The sequence below is a fragment of the Haliaeetus leucocephalus genome, unplaced genomic scaffold (assembly GCF_000737465.1).
Source record: "Haliaeetus leucocephalus isolate CR32 unplaced genomic scaffold, Haliaeetus_leucocephalus-4.0 Scaffold228, whole genome shotgun sequence".
NCBI lineage: Eukaryota > Metazoa > Chordata > Aves > Accipitriformes > Accipitridae > Haliaeetus > Haliaeetus leucocephalus.
The window spans coordinates 22,413,176-22,431,351 of NW_010972664.1; the positions used below are offsets into that span (position 1 = coordinate 22,413,176).

Below are 18,176 nucleotides of genomic sequence, written 5' to 3' on the forward strand. Positions count from 1 at the left end.
CTGCTTAGCACTGATTAGCATCATTCTGCAACAAAGATGTCTATGAAACCTCTCTTCCTTGTAGTCCTGTCTCTTCTTGATCTTTCCACCCCTTGGTCACAACTGTCCCTAGCTCACTTCTCCTTCCATTTCCACTCTTGGTTCCTCATCTGAGTTCCACCACTTCTCCTAATGCTTCCCACATCTGTAACTTCCTCCCCTAGCTCTCGTCCTCAGTCTCCTTGTCTAGCTGGTCCCTAGTTGCATTATCTGATCCTACTTCCAGCTTTCTCCATCCTCAGATTCCTTCTCCAAATCCTTATTCTCTAGCCCCTCTAATACTTCCCAGGCACTTTCAGACTTAAAGCAAAACATCGGGTAAGTCCTGCTTGTGAAAAATGAATTTTTCAAAAAACTTAGGATTTATCCAAACACAAACATTCTCAGAAAAACATATGTCCTCAGCAAAAGGTATGCTCATGACATCAGTGTGCCACATCTCCCTCCTCTAAATTCTCTGCTTCAAAGAAACAAGCTGCCAAAGCTTCTCCACAGAACAGCTATGAGAATATTTATAGGATAGGCAAAATACTGGCTAATATATTAAAAATAAAATACAAGGAATGAGCCTCTACAAGATAACTGGTAGTGAAAATTATAAACCCACCTAACTTAATTATACAGAAGTATATGCAACTCAATACAAGGTCTTTTGTGTAAAAATTTAAACAATGTTAGAGATAGCCCATACCTCCCTAGCTGCAAAATGAAGGAAAAAATATTCCTTTTGTAAAAAAGGTGCAATACCTGTGAATTGGAGCTAGTTAAATACCAGAAAGAGCTACACACACTTTAAGAACGAATAATGATCCACAATTCCCAGAGCCATTAATAGCATGTCATCTCTTTCTAGAGTGACCAATTTTGAAGCCCTTGAAGATTTTTCAGAAAAGCTGAACCTCAAGAACAGCAACTTAATAAGGACAGTGAATGTGCAGCATTAGTATATGCTCTTTTCTGACCTTCAAAATCCATTATTTTTGCAATATTGCCCTTATATCATCAATACTGTAACAGTATCCTTAATGTTCAAGGCACTGAAAGGATAGAGAAGAAACAGACCCTGCTTCTACAGCTCACCACCTAAAATCACAACATAAAAATGAGAAGGAAAAGCAGTAAAATGTATATGGTTACTTTAAAAATATTTGCTCCCTCAATATACAACTGCTCCTCTACTTACTTTAATTCTTTCAAATGTTATTGTAGAAGTGAGACCTGAGAAAGGATCTGAAAGAGGACAGATTAGTGACCCTAAGGCTACCTCAAATGAGGTTCCCAGCTTAAAGAACAGGATAGAGAAAACCATAAAAATAACCACTGGAAAAGCACGGAAACAGTCTAGGGAGGCTGCCATTGTGAGTATAATGCAAGCGCTACATACTGTGAACAAAGACGACCAAAATGCAGGGAGTAGATAGCCCACAGAAACAACAATGCTGATTCAAACATGAATGAAAAGAAAAAAAAAATCGAAGCTGGAAATGTAGCACTGGTAACTGAATACTCCCTAAATAATCTGAAACAAGCTCAAATTAAGGGGAGGCCAGACCACTCTCACTGGAAAATATCCAGTGACAATTATTGTCACAAATGACACTGCCCCCAACCCCCAATTTTAAAACTCTTGGCCGTGTCAAGAGTTGAGACGCACCAAAGTCTCTCTTGGTGTTAGAAATAACCATCTCTGTGGGAAGCTTGTATTTCCCTCAGGTGCAGCCGCTCCAATCCTAGCAAGATCCACCTAACTCTGAAAGCTCCATGTAAGCAGCTAGCAGCTTTCCAAAAACCTTGTCTTCACACAACACAGAAGGGTGTTTCATCTTCCCCCGATTTTGTTCTCAAGCCTGCACTGTGTCCCTCTGCAATGTGATTTTTTTCCAACTGTTAAAAACCAGTACACATAGCCTACATATCTCATTTGCCACAGTACTACTGGAATAGCATAGGCATGTTAAAAAAATCTCTAACTTCAATTCACATTGAAGAAAAAAGCAGATGTAGCTCACAAAATTTTGTTTCCTTTTTAAACATACTTTGTTTCCTCTGCTTCATTTCCTAGACACAAAAGGGCAGCTGTTCTAGAGAAGACATTTGAACAAGTCAGGTATATTGTTTATTTTTGCAGTACCAGTTTCTAGATCTCTTTGGCCAGGAAAAGCATCAAGCAGCCATCTCACCCCGCTCCCCACCTCCCCACCAATTCCAGGCAATCTAAGTGTCTGTCGTTTTGCATCATCACTTATTCTTGTGGTATTTCATGGTTTTTTTGGTTGGTTGGGGTCTTTTATTGGTTATTTTTGGTTTGGTTTTGTTGTGGGGGTTTTTTTGTTTGTTTGGTTTTGTTGTGGTTTGGGTTTTTTTTCCTCTCCTTAGGACCACAACCAGTATGTTCATTACAGCACAATCTCAAATTTGACTGTAATGGCTGAAGAGAAACATTTGAAAACTTAAACTCCAAACATTTGAGCATCAAACAGCAAAAGTTCTTTAATCTCCTGATTTTTAAGTAATGCCTCAGAAATAATGAGATTTATTAGTTATTTATGAAGACTTTGAGTGATATTACCTCTAGCACTCTACTTTCAACAGAGGGAGCTTCTAAATCACCAAATACAGCTGGCGTTACTGAGAAAGGTTGCTCATCAGCAATTTTGTAGCCCTAATGTAGTGACTGTGTAGGGCATCACTGCTAAGAAATCTGCAAGTCCACTTTCATTATCTGCTGATTGACACACACCCATATTACTAATGGATTCTGATTTTAAGAGCCTGAGCTTTTGCTGTATAATCTGGGCAGGTTAGAGAGTATCAAAGCTCAATTCAATGTTAATTCCTCTCCAAAGAGGAAGCATTATGAATAGTAATCCAAAGTGGAGCCATCCTATTCAGAACATTTTTAGTGGTTTTACAAGCTTTAATTTCAGTTCAATTTTCAGGCCCTAAAACACCAATAAAATGAGAGAAACCATACAGATGGTAAGTCAGAGCAGAATGCGGCTTCCAGTTGCTATACTGTTATACTAGCTAATAAGAAGATGTAATAGATAACAATTATCTCAATTGTTAAGGGCTGTATTTGCCCAGAATTCACCTTTCACTTGGCAAATATTGCTCTTTAAGTACTTAAAGCATGCAAAGTTTAAAACTAAGAATCTTAATTTATGTTTTGTAACTTAATTCTTCAGTGAACCCAGCCAAAATATCTTGATAAATATCTGAAGGCAAATACAACTGGCAGCTCCATGTTCTTCTGTGTAGCACATTAGAAACAAAAAAGATGCATATAAACTATAATGTGAGGCTCTGCAAAATCCGTATTTCCTCTGTACATGCTTTTAAGTTGTCTGTTTGCCAGTTTTCACAGTGTGTTTAGTAAAAGCAATTATTTGGTTAGTAAATACCATTAAATCATATTTTAGTTAGCATACTGTCCATAAAATCTTAACACCACTGGTAAAATGATTCCTTTTCATAGATCAGACTAATAAAATATTGTAAGTCATAAACACACATTAAAACATGAAATTTCATTGCTCAAGTCTATCTGGTGCAATTTAAAACCAGTTCTAGTAAATTCCCTTTGACTCCACTAAAGGGAAAGAATATTCTCTAAATTGATACAAGTAAAAGATTTAAAAATTCTTTATACATTAATTACAAGGAGAGAAATTTATTTAATTGATAGGAGTTCCTGTCATCTCCCAAATAATTTCAGATTCATATGGTGTATCACATACAACACTGAGGAATAAGAAATAATTTTGTGGACCGTGTCTGCTCTGATGACACTTAAAGTTGCTCAATACTCTCTTTTACAGGATGCTTTCAGTTCCTGACCTTTATATATTCAAGTTTAAATCTTGTATGCTCTAAGATTACTGGGGGGGGGTGGGGAAGGATATTGTGGTTAGGCTATTTGCAGAACGAGATCCAGTTTTTAAAAATCATGTTTATCCTTTAATAAAAAAACCCTATGTGATTAAGTAATTAAGCTATTCCATTCCCTCCATGTTCAAGAGGAAGGAATTAAGTTTGGCAGCACAGCCATACTTGTCTCAAAGATGTGCTTTTACAGAGCACGTTTATTTACATGAAGTATAGCCACATTTGGCCATACTTGATGAATCTTGATTCACGCATGCTCAGAAGAGATTTGTTGGCATTTGACATTTTTGCACCAAGTATGTGCCTGCCCATGACTGTAAGAGCTGAATAAGAATTTTCCTGCAATAAGACATCTCAGCGGCTGCCCAGCATCACAGAAGCCTGAGTTCAAGCTGACCACAGCAGGGAGACAGTTTTTCCCAAGTTCCCAAGGCCCTGTCTGCTAACAACAAGACGGAGAAAGTGGAATTGGCTTAACTGGAACAAAAAACAGTTGGACAATACCAGAATTAAGGAACCCAGGAATCTTAATTCAGCACCCATGGGTATAGGGCATTAAGATAATCTTTCATTAGGTGATCACATATTTCTTCCTACAGAATTCTTGCCCCATTCAGTGAACATATTCAATATTTCTTTCCATCTGCCTCAATGTGTGGTCCTGAATAATCCTAATTCTGGCATTTCCTAAATTTTGAGCATTTTACTTCCTACCTTTTAAAATAATTCAATACAACGGTTTGCATTTAACAAATGTAATAAATAACACGTAGAAGCAGCAGAACAAAGCACTTTGTTCAGTGAATTCACTGGACAATATCCACAACCACAATAAACACCACCATAAAAAAAAAAATCGCTAGTTGGCACCTTGCTAGTAAGTGCAGGAGAATGGTCAGGAGCTGAGTAGGTGATGGAGACTGAACCTCCACCCCCTTCTCATGCTTCAGGGAGGTTCTCCTGGAGTAGTGGCGAGATTCGGGAGCAGGAAAAGGCTCAAGCACCTTTGAACTCTACTGAAAAATCTACATTCTAGGGAAAAATGGGAAACAGCAGCCTTAGCTGAGCACCTTACTTCAAAAAGTGATTTGGTTTGGCTAAACTTGTACTATATGGTTACTACCAAGTAATAAAAGTAAAAGCAAGTAAGTATTTAAGAGACTTTTGGACATCTGTGGCATTTTCGGGAAAACTAATTAGCCAGTTTAAAAGCCTCCACCTGAATTGAAAAGTCCTCATACTTAACCAGAACTGCTGGCATACTGGGGGGGGGGGAAGCAACCCAAACCCCAGCAACAACCACCAAAAAACACCCTTGTTTTTTTAATAGGGCACAACAGAAACCCATCAAACAAGGAAGCCATGGCAGTCGTTTGTCTCACTTGCAGAAGCAGCGCTAGATAAACACATGCTAGACAAATATTATTGTTTGCTAAACTACTACCCTATTTTGAAACCAAATTCCCTCTTACAAGTCAAGATTTATTAGAATTACATTGCTTACATAGAACCTGGAAAGCTAAATATACCTTTAGATCCTCACACGCTGTAAAAGAAAAAAGAAGAAGAAAAAAGTGCCTTTTAGCTGCACACACTCAACCAGGAAAATTACAGCCTCACATTTTCAACGCCACAGCTAATGCTGTGTCAGCACCTCCATCAAACCTCGTGGTTCAGCAGTTTTTAAAAAGCTCACTCCCGGGCCGAAATTTGGCACCCAGAGCCCCCCCCCCCCCCCCCCCCCAAAAAAAAAAAAGAAAAAGTGCCGAGGAGGAAAAGCAAGAAACCTGCAGGGCCCCGGGGGGGGAGCAGCTCCGTCGCCCACCGGGCCGACCCACCGCCCTCCGCGGGCCGACGCTGCGACCACCGGGGCCGCTCCTCAGCCCGGGACCCCCGTCGTCGTCCCCCCTCACCCCTTCAACTCCCGGGACCGCCCGCCCCGCTGCCCCCCCCGGCTGCCTTCACCTCCTGGAGGCGGGCAGCCACCAGCGCGGCCTCCCAGCTCTTGTCCGCGGCCCCCGCCGAGGCCACCCCGCCGGTCTTGAACCGTTTCGGGCCCATGGCGGATAAAAAACGGCTTTCACGCCTGCGTTCCTTAGCGACGGGGTTTTCCGGACGGGGCCGGTCGTGTGGGACGTGCCTCCCGCCGGCGGAGGCGGGGGGAGCTCCGCGGCCGGCGGCTTTAGTCGCCTCACGGAGCCGCGGGGCTGAGGCGGGAAGGCGGACAGGTGTGTGAGGGAAGAAAGGCGGGAAGGCGGGCGGGCCCGCTCCCCGGCCGAAAACCGCTCTCCAAATACTACCAGATGTGACGGGAGAGGGAGGCAGGGTTGGGGAGAAAGCAGGAGAGCTGCCAAGATAAAGAATTCATTACAGAGGAGTCGTGTCGTGATCTCACGCTGGAGACGAGTGAAATATTCGGTGGGATTTGACGTTCGGTGAAACGTACCCCAAACCACATGCTGCCCTTCCCCCACCCCCTTGCACCGAGCAGGGTTGTTGCTCGCGGCCTCCGAATCTTTATTTTAATTTCGTCGGAGCCTCGAAGCCTCGCTGTGCAGCGCATTACTGCTTTAGTCAGAGCTTCGTTCCGGGATGATCCTGAATCGTGCTGAATAAAACACCTTAAACTACACGGTTTTAGCAGAGAAGCAGGAATTCAGGTTCATGGGGGACGTAACGGGCAAGTCTCATATCATCTCGGTCTGCAGAAGGGTATCTTCCCCGGGTTCGCAGACAGTGATGTCGTTTGTAACATGGGAAAGCTGCACAGTAGATTTGCCAACACCCATAAACATCTTCCCCAGCCCTGTTTCTTGGCTGGCGTCCATTTTTCTCTTTTTGAGGTTTTCTTTTGTTTTAAAAAAAAAAAAATCAGACTTCGATCGTTCACAGAAAGAGGCAGTGTGACATTCCCTCCGTACCCTTGCTCTTCATTAAAGTCTTGGATATGCAGCCTGTGACTGCTGAGGTACGCTGAGAGAGTATGGGAAAGAGGAACAGGGCAGGATCACCAGTCGACGCAGCAGAACAGGACAGAGGTGTGGGGCAGAATGCACAGATAATGGTGCTGAAAATCCTTATTATGAACCACTCTTCTGATTTTTCACAGCTCACTTTACAGGGCTGGATGTAAGCTTCAGGAGGACCAACCGGAGAGGGTTGTGCACCCGGATCCTGCTGGTATGGCTGGAAATATGCACTACCAGGATGTCTGTGGGAGATGACACTTGCTTAATTACTCCCACGCCTGGATCTGTATGCTCAGGATCCTTAGGAAGGTTAAAAACCAGCAAGACTGATGTCAGCCTACAAACAGCTCTGAGAACATGAACAGTAGCTGTGAAAGCCATGAACTGGCCTGTTCATATCTGTTGTATGCTTGCTTGGATGCATAAAGATTATTTGAAGGAAATTGTATTGTTCTGCTGCGTACCGTCTTAGTAAATTAATCTGGATAACTTCTTGTTTGCTGTTGTTGGATGCTGTAGCAGATCGTGAGTTAAGCTGAAGTAGGACAGACAATCACTGGGAGCTTATACCAGTTCATTTAAAATTACCTCCACCAGTGTCCCAAACAAAGGAGAGAAAGAAATTGTATTTATTCCCTGTTACAAAGGACTCTAGCGTAGAGTCCTAAAATAGGTTCTCCAGTAGTGAAGTCAGCTAAAGATGTCTCCTGTTTGGCTGCTTGTCCCTGTCTGTTCGGTTGTGCTGCCAAAGATGCTTGTAGGCCAAGCTGCAAACCAGATCACTGAAACCCTCTTGGTTAAATCCTCCAACAGACAAAAGAGACAAATAAAAAATATTGGGAAACTACAACCGGTGTTTCCTCCAAATAATCTGGACTGCAAACCACCCGGTTCTCACTGAGCCATCTGAAAACCTTCAGCTTCCTTCTGATAACTAAAAGATGAAGTTGCTGCAATCTTAAAACTTGTATTAGCAACACTGAATGTAATTCAACTATACAGATAAGCCACAGATGAGAGGAATAGGCAAATTAAGGATCCAGAGAGACAATACACAGTTTGGGGTACTTTCTGCACAAAAAAAGGAATGTGCAGATGTAAGCCTGACATTTCTGTGTAATGAAATTGGGTCTACCATTACTGCAAGAGTTAATGGGCCTATCTGTGAGGACTTTGTGTATGACAAGAATATTTATGGTGCCATTTTCAGGGAGAGTAGCAACCTAAAAATCATAAAGTCAGCCTTTTATTTTCTGACTTATTAAAAAACATCATTTGTGAATACATGAGTGGAGTAACCAAAGCCATGAATTTACAATACACTCGCAATTCTGAATACAACTCTGTGTAAATCAAAGGTACCTGCCTTTCCCTGGGAGAGGGGTTAACAAGCCTGTGTGTTCTGAATTTGCACGGCAGGGTAAGAAAGTGTACATGGTTAATACTGCAGAGTAGCTAGACAAAATAACATGTTCCTGTGCCCACACTTTTAATAATAATATAGAAGGAATATTTTAAAATTAGGTATACTCTTTACCTCCTTCGGGAAGAAGAAACATTGGTTGCCTTTTATTTTAGGGTGACTTGAAGAACATTTGCACTTACTTGTTCTCCAGTAAAGTGTGGGGAGTGGAAAGGCATTACTAGTTGTAAAAGTCATGTCTTCCCTACTTCATATTTCCTGAAAGACTACAGTTGACTAAAGAACTAGTAAAGGTTTGGATCTTAAATAATTAAAGCCTGATTGACTGAGAGGAGAATTAATTTTAATCGTGCTTGCCTTTTTTATTTTTTTTAAGTGCTTATTTTAAATGCTTGACAAATATTTGGAAAAAATGATCTTTTCAGTAAGAACCATCAAATTCTCACCTTCAGTTGAGAAGTGAGTAAAGAGCCCTCTTTGCCTGAGTCCTTAAGAACACACTTAATTGCTTTATATTGCTTTCATAAGATTTAAATGTTTCTTAAACGGGGAGGCTTCCTGAATTATGGCTTCAGAAAGCTGTTTCCGTTTTAGAAAACTTTCCAGAAGGTTGTCTAGAACAGCTAACATGGCCTTCAGCACTGCTAAGGAAAACAGTCCTTCATATTCCTTATATTTCTAAAAGAAGAAGAAAGGTATTAAAAAAAAGTACACTTTTTTTTTTTTTTTTTTTTTGAGAAGGCTGTGTCGTCCTTTTTCCCTCAAAAAGAAAGAAAGGGAAGAACATAAAACTTTCCTTTCCAGTTTCATAGCACTGCAGCATCTGGGCTGGGAACAGCTTTCGCTTCAAGTTTGGAACCCCGCAGGACACAACCGTCTCACAAGGTACACACATTTGGCAGCTACGGCGTGTGTTTCCACAGCCTCCCTGAACTTTCACACACCAAGCTGGATGTAGGAGGTCTTTGCCTACAGTTGCTGCTCTGGCCACCAAATGATTCCTTGTAATTTATTTCTCAGTCTCTAAATTAGTTTATATAATTTGCATAAAGCTTCCCATATGGACTGCATTGGCCTCGTGGATGCGGACCAAATATCTGTCTTGGCTTTAGGATCTAGAAAGCTTATTTCTACATCAGTAAGTTATAAGTGCATGTGCCCTGAAAGGGACAAAGGTTAAGCTGAGCATAAATATATTAATGCACTCCCCTTCTGAACGCAGCATGGTGCACTTATAATTTTTCTAGCGCCAAAGGTCGGTAATTTCTTAACTAGACTGGGTTCTAACCATAATGAAACAATAAAATACTCTCCTCCTCAGATTGTAACAGGCCTTCCTAATAAGATAAGGGTTGGTAGATGCTTGCTGAATGATGAGAACATGCAGGGATGGTTAGAGAGAAAGAGAACACCTAAATTGTAAAGACAATACAATTCAGTCAAGTGCATCCACCACATGGCAAGGACTGCGCTCTGATGCTGGGCCACTATATGCACAAAACAATAGACCTAACCTATTTAAGCCTGTATGTCTAATAACATGGCCAAAATCAAAGCAGGTTGTAGATATTCCCTTCTCCCTCGGGCTCTAGCATTTCATGCTGGCCTGGCCAGTCACTGTTTTTTTCTTCACTCAAATATTCCCCATCAAGCTGAGTTACAAACGTATGTGGCCTCTGTTGTTTATCACAAGCGTAACACGCAGAACAGATCAAACTTCTTTTATACAAACAAATAAGTTTACATTTAAGAGTCCCCACCAACTTTGTTTTACTGGGAAAAAAAGCTTACAAGGCCCTGCATTTAATTTCAGAAAAGACGCTTTCGTAGTCTGCTCTCTCCCACGTGCCTGCATGTGCGAGGAGAATGCTTTTTCCTGTCTACAGCCAGTGGTATAAGGATTTCTGGCAAAGCTCAAAATGAAATCCATTATCATCTGTCAGTAAAAAGACTTCCAAATTCCAGCTGGATGCTGTGCAACAGTCGCTTTAAAGAAAGACTCCCTCTGCATTTGGTGTTGTAGCTCTACTGTCTCTAGGTAACTGAATTTTGGAAGCAGTTCAGTGCTGCCAGTCAGCAAAAAAGTCCAATTTCAGATATCTCGGGCTTTATTCCTGCCCCTTTCCAAGACAGATCACAAGGTTTTATTCTTCTCCCTAAAGAAATAAATCCAAAGAAAACATTTTCCCACCCTTCCACCTCCAGCCCATTCTCCTGCACTTTCAAATCCTGTATCATTGCCTGCTTTCTTCTGGCACAAAAGGAATAGTTTCCCTATGGTTAGAGGGTCCTCCGTGGAGATCTGCTTCTGTAGCACTCCTCACTCCTACCACCGTCAAGAAAGGGAGTCTTACACAGTAGTGCCGAGCACTAACCACTAACCTTTCTCAATAGCCAAACAAAGCAAAGTCCAAATAAGTGGAATTTGAAACATTATACCATTACTGGTGCAAAAATAAAAATGTTTCTAATCCATTAAAAACAAACATTAACGCCATGGAGGGTAAACAGACCTGAGATGTATGCCAGAGTTTGCACTGAAAATACTGGCAATAAGTGGTGGAAAGACATGGTGTGTTTGTTTATTTTTTAAAGGAGGTTATTTTTAAAAATAAATGCAATCGGAACTGGACTTGGAGTAATTAAATGGCTAGAACCAGAATTCTTTGGCCTTGGTATCCTAATTCCGTGAACTCGTATTTGGGTGGTTTTTAACTGAATTTTCAGAGGATAATGTCTAATTGCAGAATAACTAAATTGCAACAATATATATTACTCTGAAACTGTTACTCCAACTTTAATTCCCCCTCCTTTCTTTCCAATCTATTTCCCTGAGCAGATACACTCCCCAGTAGATGTAGTTCAGTGAGTAGGTTTGGGGAAGAAGTACATGGAGTAATGACTATTTCCTCCCCTGTTTCAGCACCTGTCTCTCTTGGTCATACTTGTACCTAAAATCAGCCTTATAGAACAGCTGTGATTAAACTTCCCAGTCCTAGGACTGTATCCCAAAACACCGTCATGCCTTACCTTATCATCCACTAAATCCTTTACTCTTCCATAAACCTGAAGTCTAACTATCGTCTCCTTACCTCAGGCCAGAACAGCAGCCTGTGCTTCTCTCTTTCCCACCTACGTCATTCCTACTTCACAAGCTTTTCTTATTCTGCATCGCCAAAATTCAAGCTGGACCCCTGGTTTGGGTTTGTGTCGTGGGGTTTTGGTAGCAGAAGAGGGGCTGCAGGGGTGGCTCCTGTGAGAAACTGCTAGAAACTTCCACGGCTCCAAGTCGGACCTGCCTCTGGGCAATGCCGAGCCCATCAGTGATGGTGGTAGTGCCTCTGGGAGAACAGATTTAAGAAGGGGAACCTGCAGTGAGTAGTGGGATTGGAATGTGGGAGAAACCCCTCTGCGGATACCGAGGTCAGTGAAGAAGGAGGGAGAGGAGGTGCGCCGGAGGAGGTTGATGCCCCCGCAGCCTGTGATGAGATGGCAGGGTGTCCACTCCAGCCCATGGATGGGAGCAGGGGAGCAGATGCCCACCTGCAGCCTGGGGAGAGAGGAGCCCACACCGGAGCAGGGGGATGCCCTGAAGATGGTGGTGACTCCATGGGAAAGCCCACGCTGGAGCAGTCTGTGCCTGAAGGACTGCAGCCCGTGGAAAGGACCCATGCTGGAGAAGTTCGTGAAGGACTGTATCCTGTGGGAGGGACCCCACACCGGAGCAGGGGATGGGTGAGGAGTCCTCCTCCCCCTGAGGAGGAAGGAGCGGCAGAGACAACATGTGATGAACTGACCCCAATCCCCATTCCCTGTCCCTCTGCAGTGCTGGGGGGGAGAAGGTGGAGAAAATCAGGAGTGGAGTTGAGCTGGGAAGGAGGGAGGGGTGGAGGGAAGGTGTTTTAAGATTTGGTTGTACTTCTCATTATCCTTGCTTTGATTTGATTGGTAGTAAATTAAATTGATTTTGTTTTTTCCCCAAGTTGAGTCTGTCTTTTGCCCGTGACCATAGGTGGTGAGTGATCCCTCCCTGTCCTTGTCTCGACCCATGAACATTTCTTTTTATTTTCTCCTCCTCATCCCACGGGGATGGGGCGGGGGGAGAAGTGAGCGAGCGGCTGCGTGGTGCTTTGTTGCCGGCTGGGCTTAAACCACGACAACCCCAATCCCCTGAAATACTTCCCCTTGGCCAGCATGTACCCTGCCTGTGTCAGCAGACTGCAGCACCGTAAAGACTCAAAGCCAGCATCTCCCAGCAGCAGCAGATCTTTCACATTTGAAGGACCACCAGCTCTCTCCTGCCAGTCCTTGCTTCTAGGTGCAGCCGGTCCATGCGGTCGGTGATACTCCTGCCAAGCACCCCAGCCTGCGAGCTCCTGGCACAGCGCTCCAGTGCAAGTACTTATGCAAATGTGGTCCTCTCCCTCATTAGCCATGCTGGAGTGCCTCCTCCCTTACACTTCGTCGAGCACCCCACTACCACCTTTTCCCAGGCGACATATGACATGAAAGAATATGGGAAGGCTGGGTACTGCAATAGCTAATGAGTTGAGTTCACAACCTAAAATTTGGCCAGCCATCCAATAGAAACTTCTATAGATAATTTAGAATTTACTTGTTTCTGAGCTATTATTAGAAGCATGGTGAGAACCAGATGATGGGAATGAGCAGGCTATGAGCAGTGTCTGCCTGCCAGGGCCTCATCTTGCACCCTCCTACCAAGATAAGTGAGACATGGATACTGTTATGAAATGTCGCTTACCTTTGTGGAATTATCTGTCACGGAGGAGTAGTCTTCAGCTGCTTTGGATGGACACTCTGCAGTTAGGCAAAGTAACCACAAAAAAAGACAGTTTCCTGCCCCCCAAAGTCTGCATATGTATCCTAAATGCAAGATTTTAGTGAGTCTTAACAATACGGGAAGTTGAAAGAAAATGTGCTGTCTTTTTTTCTGCAAATGACAGCAAAACCAGGGCTCTGTCTAATTTCTGCGTTTCTTAAATTAGCTATTTGAGGTAGAGCAGATTTAATTTAAAATTCTCGGAAAACTAATTCTTTAAAGAGCAAGTGAAATAATTTTAGGAAAGGTAAATGATATCTTCATCCCTATCAGACTCTAACACCTGCTTTAATGTAAAATCTCCACTTACTACTGACAGGTGTTGTATAATAAATAAAAGTTGCAAAAAAGAATTGGTAACACCTTATCATCAACATTGTACACCTTTTGCCATGACCAGCCATTCATACAGATTCAGTAAGCTTTAAACAAATAAAATGCGGCAAGTGTTTACATTATAGCATTACAGAGATCAAGTTTAAAAGGATTTCTAATTAGCACTTTTATTAGTTAACAAACTGTGCTAGCACAAATTCCCATCAGCCAAATTCCTTAATTCACATTAACAGCAGTCAGAATGAAAAATCAGGCCTTTTTTCGTCTCTCTCCATGTCATTACTTCAGACAAAGGAAAACATCTACTGTGGCAGGGCTGCAAAATGCTGAGGGCCATCAATGGAAAAGGTACACTTCTTAACTAAAATCTGGCCACGCTCCCAATGTATTGACCTGCCTGTGCCGGTGTTTTCAGATCATGCCATCCTTAATGCTTATTTTGTTATCTAGTGATTTTTAAGGGAGGTCCTAGTGAGCATTTGAAAATAATGTGGAGAGATGTGAGATAAACAGCTGAGCTCAGCAGTTCGGCCCAAAGTACTGGCTGTGGTGTCTAAACCCTAATTCTCTTCTACGCGAATATATTCTGAGTACACAAACATCATAAAGTTATTGTGACTGCCTGTCATCAGCTATGACAAAGTAAGACTGTGAGCAAAATGAAAGCAAGCAGAATTTCTTAGCTTGCTTTAAAATACATGTTAAATGCCAACAGAAAGCTTTTTTTGATGAACACGTCTTCATCCGTTTGCCTTGAATCATCTTTGCTTTTCTTCATCATCCCACAAAATCCCGTGATGACTAAGCAATAACAATTTAAAGAAAGCACTGATGAATTAGTTATTTTCACTGCAAATTCCCGTCAGTAAACCTTCAGTGCCATTACTGCCAGTGTGGATCAATGAAGTGCAACTTGTCTGGTTTTCTCTTATACAGAAGTCTGACATTTGCAAGATTTATTTGAACTTTTTTTGGATTTTGCAACACCCACTATTGCTTTCCAGGACAGAAAATTAATGAACTGAAATTGAAAGGCTGTCTTCTGGTCTAATGATGTTTAGACAACACTAGAAAGACAGAGCTATGCCACCAAGAAGTGTGAGAGTTTGGGTGTAACAGAAGGCTATTCTGAAACCCAATCACTCCTTGGGTAGTTTTCATTTCAGAGGTGATGGAATTGTATTTCGGAGATCATAACATAGCTCTTGCACAAAAGGTTCAAACAGCACTTTCTGTTCCTTTTTAGAGCTTAGTACTTGGGATTCCAAGCTGGTGCAAATATATCGCTGTTATTTTGGGGCAGTAAGCTAGCTGTGGGAAAAGCTGATCAGTTCTGAAGCAAGGAAAATATTGACTACTAAAGCTCAACACTTACCTCATTCAGACCTTGCCATCAGAGTTCGAGTAATTCTAGATGCTTTGAACAACAGGCTGAGGCCCAGATCTGTAGGCAATTAGCTCCCCAGATACCTTGAACGATCTGAGCTTATGTACCTGGCTCACACACCTTCGGCCACACATTCTGGATTGCTGGAGGTATACTCACGTCTAATTAGAGGGCTGTCTAATAGGGCAAAACAGGGCAGACTGAGCTGGCTTACCCTTCTTTTCTGCCCAGAATGAGTGGATGAGCAACACGCAGTAGATACGATTGGCAGCACTTCTCATCCAGTGGTTCTAATAGATTTTAATGAAACATCAGTCAGTTGATTCACTACATGTACTAGGATGCTGTTCAAATCAGAGACCTGGAGATCTTTACCGCCAAGCACAGTGGAGTTCCCTGTAGAAAGCACTATCCTTTTTGCTTTTCAGAAGTATGGCAAAATGATGGAAGGCTTTACGGTGCCGTGAACGAAATTCTTTCCCCAAATGTTCATGAGAAAGGACTACTGATGATGCAGCTTGGCCTTTGGGAGGCGTTCCTCAAGGCTGCATTTGTGCCATCATCGATTATTTCATCAAGGAGCCAGGAACAGTGTGGTTTTCTGAAAGAATGAGTACATTACTGTTCCTGATTTTATCTATGGAGGGGATATGAAGGCATGGGGAGAACAAAGGAGGGACAGAGCTCAGAACCCTGGGCCACGCTGCATCGCTGCTGCTGCACGCAAACAAGCAGTCCGTGCAGGTGGAGGTGTGATGAAGGGTGAGAAGGCACTAAAGGCAGGCATTTGAAGCTGGAAGAAAACAATTCCAGTTCTCTCCATGCAAATACGCTGCTGGTGGGTCATGGTCTTGGTGGGGCATAGCAGTATTACCATTAGGGACTGCGGTATGTGTTTAATGTCTTTTTAAACTGAGATACCTTGACCTGCCTTAACCCATTTGTTTGCCCATCCTCCCATGCTGGGCTCTAGACTTCTACTTATGTATTTGGAATTTAAAGAATTGTTGAAGGGAGGAAACATTATGCGCAGACTTTCATGCATTTGTTATCCTCAAGTCAGTGGGGAAATAGAATGTTTTAATCGAGTTTTGAAAGGCTCCTGACCTAGACGGGAAGCCCTGGAAATCATTTGCATTAGACTTTTTAAAAGAACAGCTTATCAGTCTGATAAAGATCAAGCTGGGGATGTCTTGCCCAGCTGCTTTCTAGGATATTTATGAGGATTTGATGGTGGGTGCTTCAAAAAGCCTGTGGGTTTTGGTTTTGTTTTTTTTTTCAAAGAACATAAGACACTTCTGTGCAATAGTATGTCTAAAACATAATTTGAAGAAAGAAGGATAGAATAAGACAATACAAAGCTACTTGTAATATTAAATATCCCTATTTTCAGTGTGGTTCTGTATGCATTTGTAAAGCTGGAGCTGCAAAACTCAGGCTAGATTCGTGATAGCAGTTTTCTTCTACACAGTGAAAGAGCAAGACTGTTCTCCTCTAACCTAACAGATGTTCAGTACTTTGTATCTATGAGAAGAAAAGTACAAGCATAGAAATGCAAACATCAGTGTGGGAGACCACAGCCTTTCCTAGGTAGAACAGATAACTAGGCTTCTTCGTGGAAGAGAATATATGTGTTACAGAGTTATTCCCTGTGTAATCCCTCCAACTGCACTTCAGATGAACGCTACCCACCGGGACCAGAAACAGTGGGATAAGAGTGTACATGCTGAACCATGAAACTACAATATTTCCTATGTGATCATTTGGTTGTTCCAAACTTACACTCACGACCTAGAGCCCTGGTAAACACTCATAATTGCTATAATATGCTGCCAAATCTGGTGAAAGGCAGGCTTGTTAGCTGAGATGGAGTTTGTTGTAGCTACCTCGATTACTGGCTAGGTGGCAGTAGGGATTATTTATGTATTAATACACATGTGCATGATTTACCAGTTTGAAATTCAGATCACCGTACTGGAGAAAAAGTTCCTGTTATCAAAGATCTGCTCATCCCTGTGCTACTGCTGCTGTGCACTCTCCTATATCCAGCAAAAAGCAATTTTTGCTTTATATTTTTTAATAAGGGCGACTCACTATTTGTCTCCATGCTTCTTTCACGTTTGTGGGATGCGAAACCACTGTCCACTTGGCCCTTTTCAAGAATAAAGTTCTAATTAACATTATACAAGTCAACCAGCTGCTCTGGGACAGTGAAAGCCTGTTTTCTTTCAACTCCCCAACAGGCTCCCAATTTATATATTTTCAGTAGTCACTCTTCTTGCTTTTTACAATAGTGGGTTTGGGCAGGATAAGGGCTGCAGTTTGCTGATGTAGCGATGTGGGCTCATGGCATGGTAATTAATCCTCTTCAGGGTGGTACTGACGAGCAGGCAATAATGCTGGGAGTGGGAGTAACAGTGCCAGCACCAGGACTCTTATGTCCACTCGGGGAATGGCATTCAAGATGGGGATTTAACTAAGGCGTCCCATCAGCACGGGAGTCTCCATGTGGGCAGTCACGCTGGCAGAGTGGCTGTCATTGGGAGGAGATCTGCAGTTTAGACAAGGGAGTGTGCAAGGGAAGCTCTGGCAGCCTGTCCCCGTGATTCCCCAAAATGCCAAGGAAACCGGTGGTTTGGAGGCCACGTGAATTACACCGTGGAAGGACCGCCGGAGACTGAGGTTGTACAACTGCTGCAATGCAGCACCAGTCTCCAGCCCGCTGGATGCTAATGGGGTAGGGGTAACACAGCCCAGCCTGAGCCAAACATCTTTTGGAGAATCAGGCAACATGCTGATCCCACCGTCGAGTCAGAAACCACCAGAAGGATCTGGATTTGGACCTCTAAGCAGGAATCAGTGCAGCTTGATGAAAATATGCAACTCCTGTCACCTTCAGGGAAGGAAACTGCCCTGCAGGCATCTCTCCGCAGTGACCTTGGGCTCACTCCGTAGCTGGCTGGGACGATAGTTTTCCCGGGGCCCCAGGGAACGGACACACTGATGTTTAGTCTTGGATCTGGGAAACCTGCAGCCCCGAGGAGCTGATTTACACCCTCCAGCTCCTCTTCCTCAGTCCGGTGTTCTCAGAGCCTTCTGCCGTAGCTGGAGCCGGTGCCCCTCTGCGGTGGCAGCTGCCTTCAGCCTCGCTTCTTCGCCTTACCACCTGTTGGTAGACACAGCCTCCAGCCCGGGGGATTAGACCCATTCCTAGCTGAAATGACTGGGGTGGGTGGGGGTGAACTATTAAAATGGCTCATCCCCCTCAGTGCTGGTCCTCCACGGATCCCTGTA

General features: G+C 43.1%; 1 protein-coding gene across 1 annotated transcript in view; it reads right to left on the reverse strand.

Moving 5' to 3' along the window:
• SPAG17 (sperm associated antigen 17) overlaps positions 1-5,988 on the reverse strand; it is a 99,006-nt gene extending 93,018 nt beyond the window's left edge. Inside the window, exon 1 of the mRNA XM_010567509.1 lies at positions 5,893-5,988. Coding sequence (XP_010565811.1) covers positions 5,893-5,988 — 96 coding nt within the window. The remainder of the gene's footprint in view (positions 1-5,892) is intronic.
• Between the last annotated feature and the right edge of the window lie 12,188 nt (positions 5,989-18,176).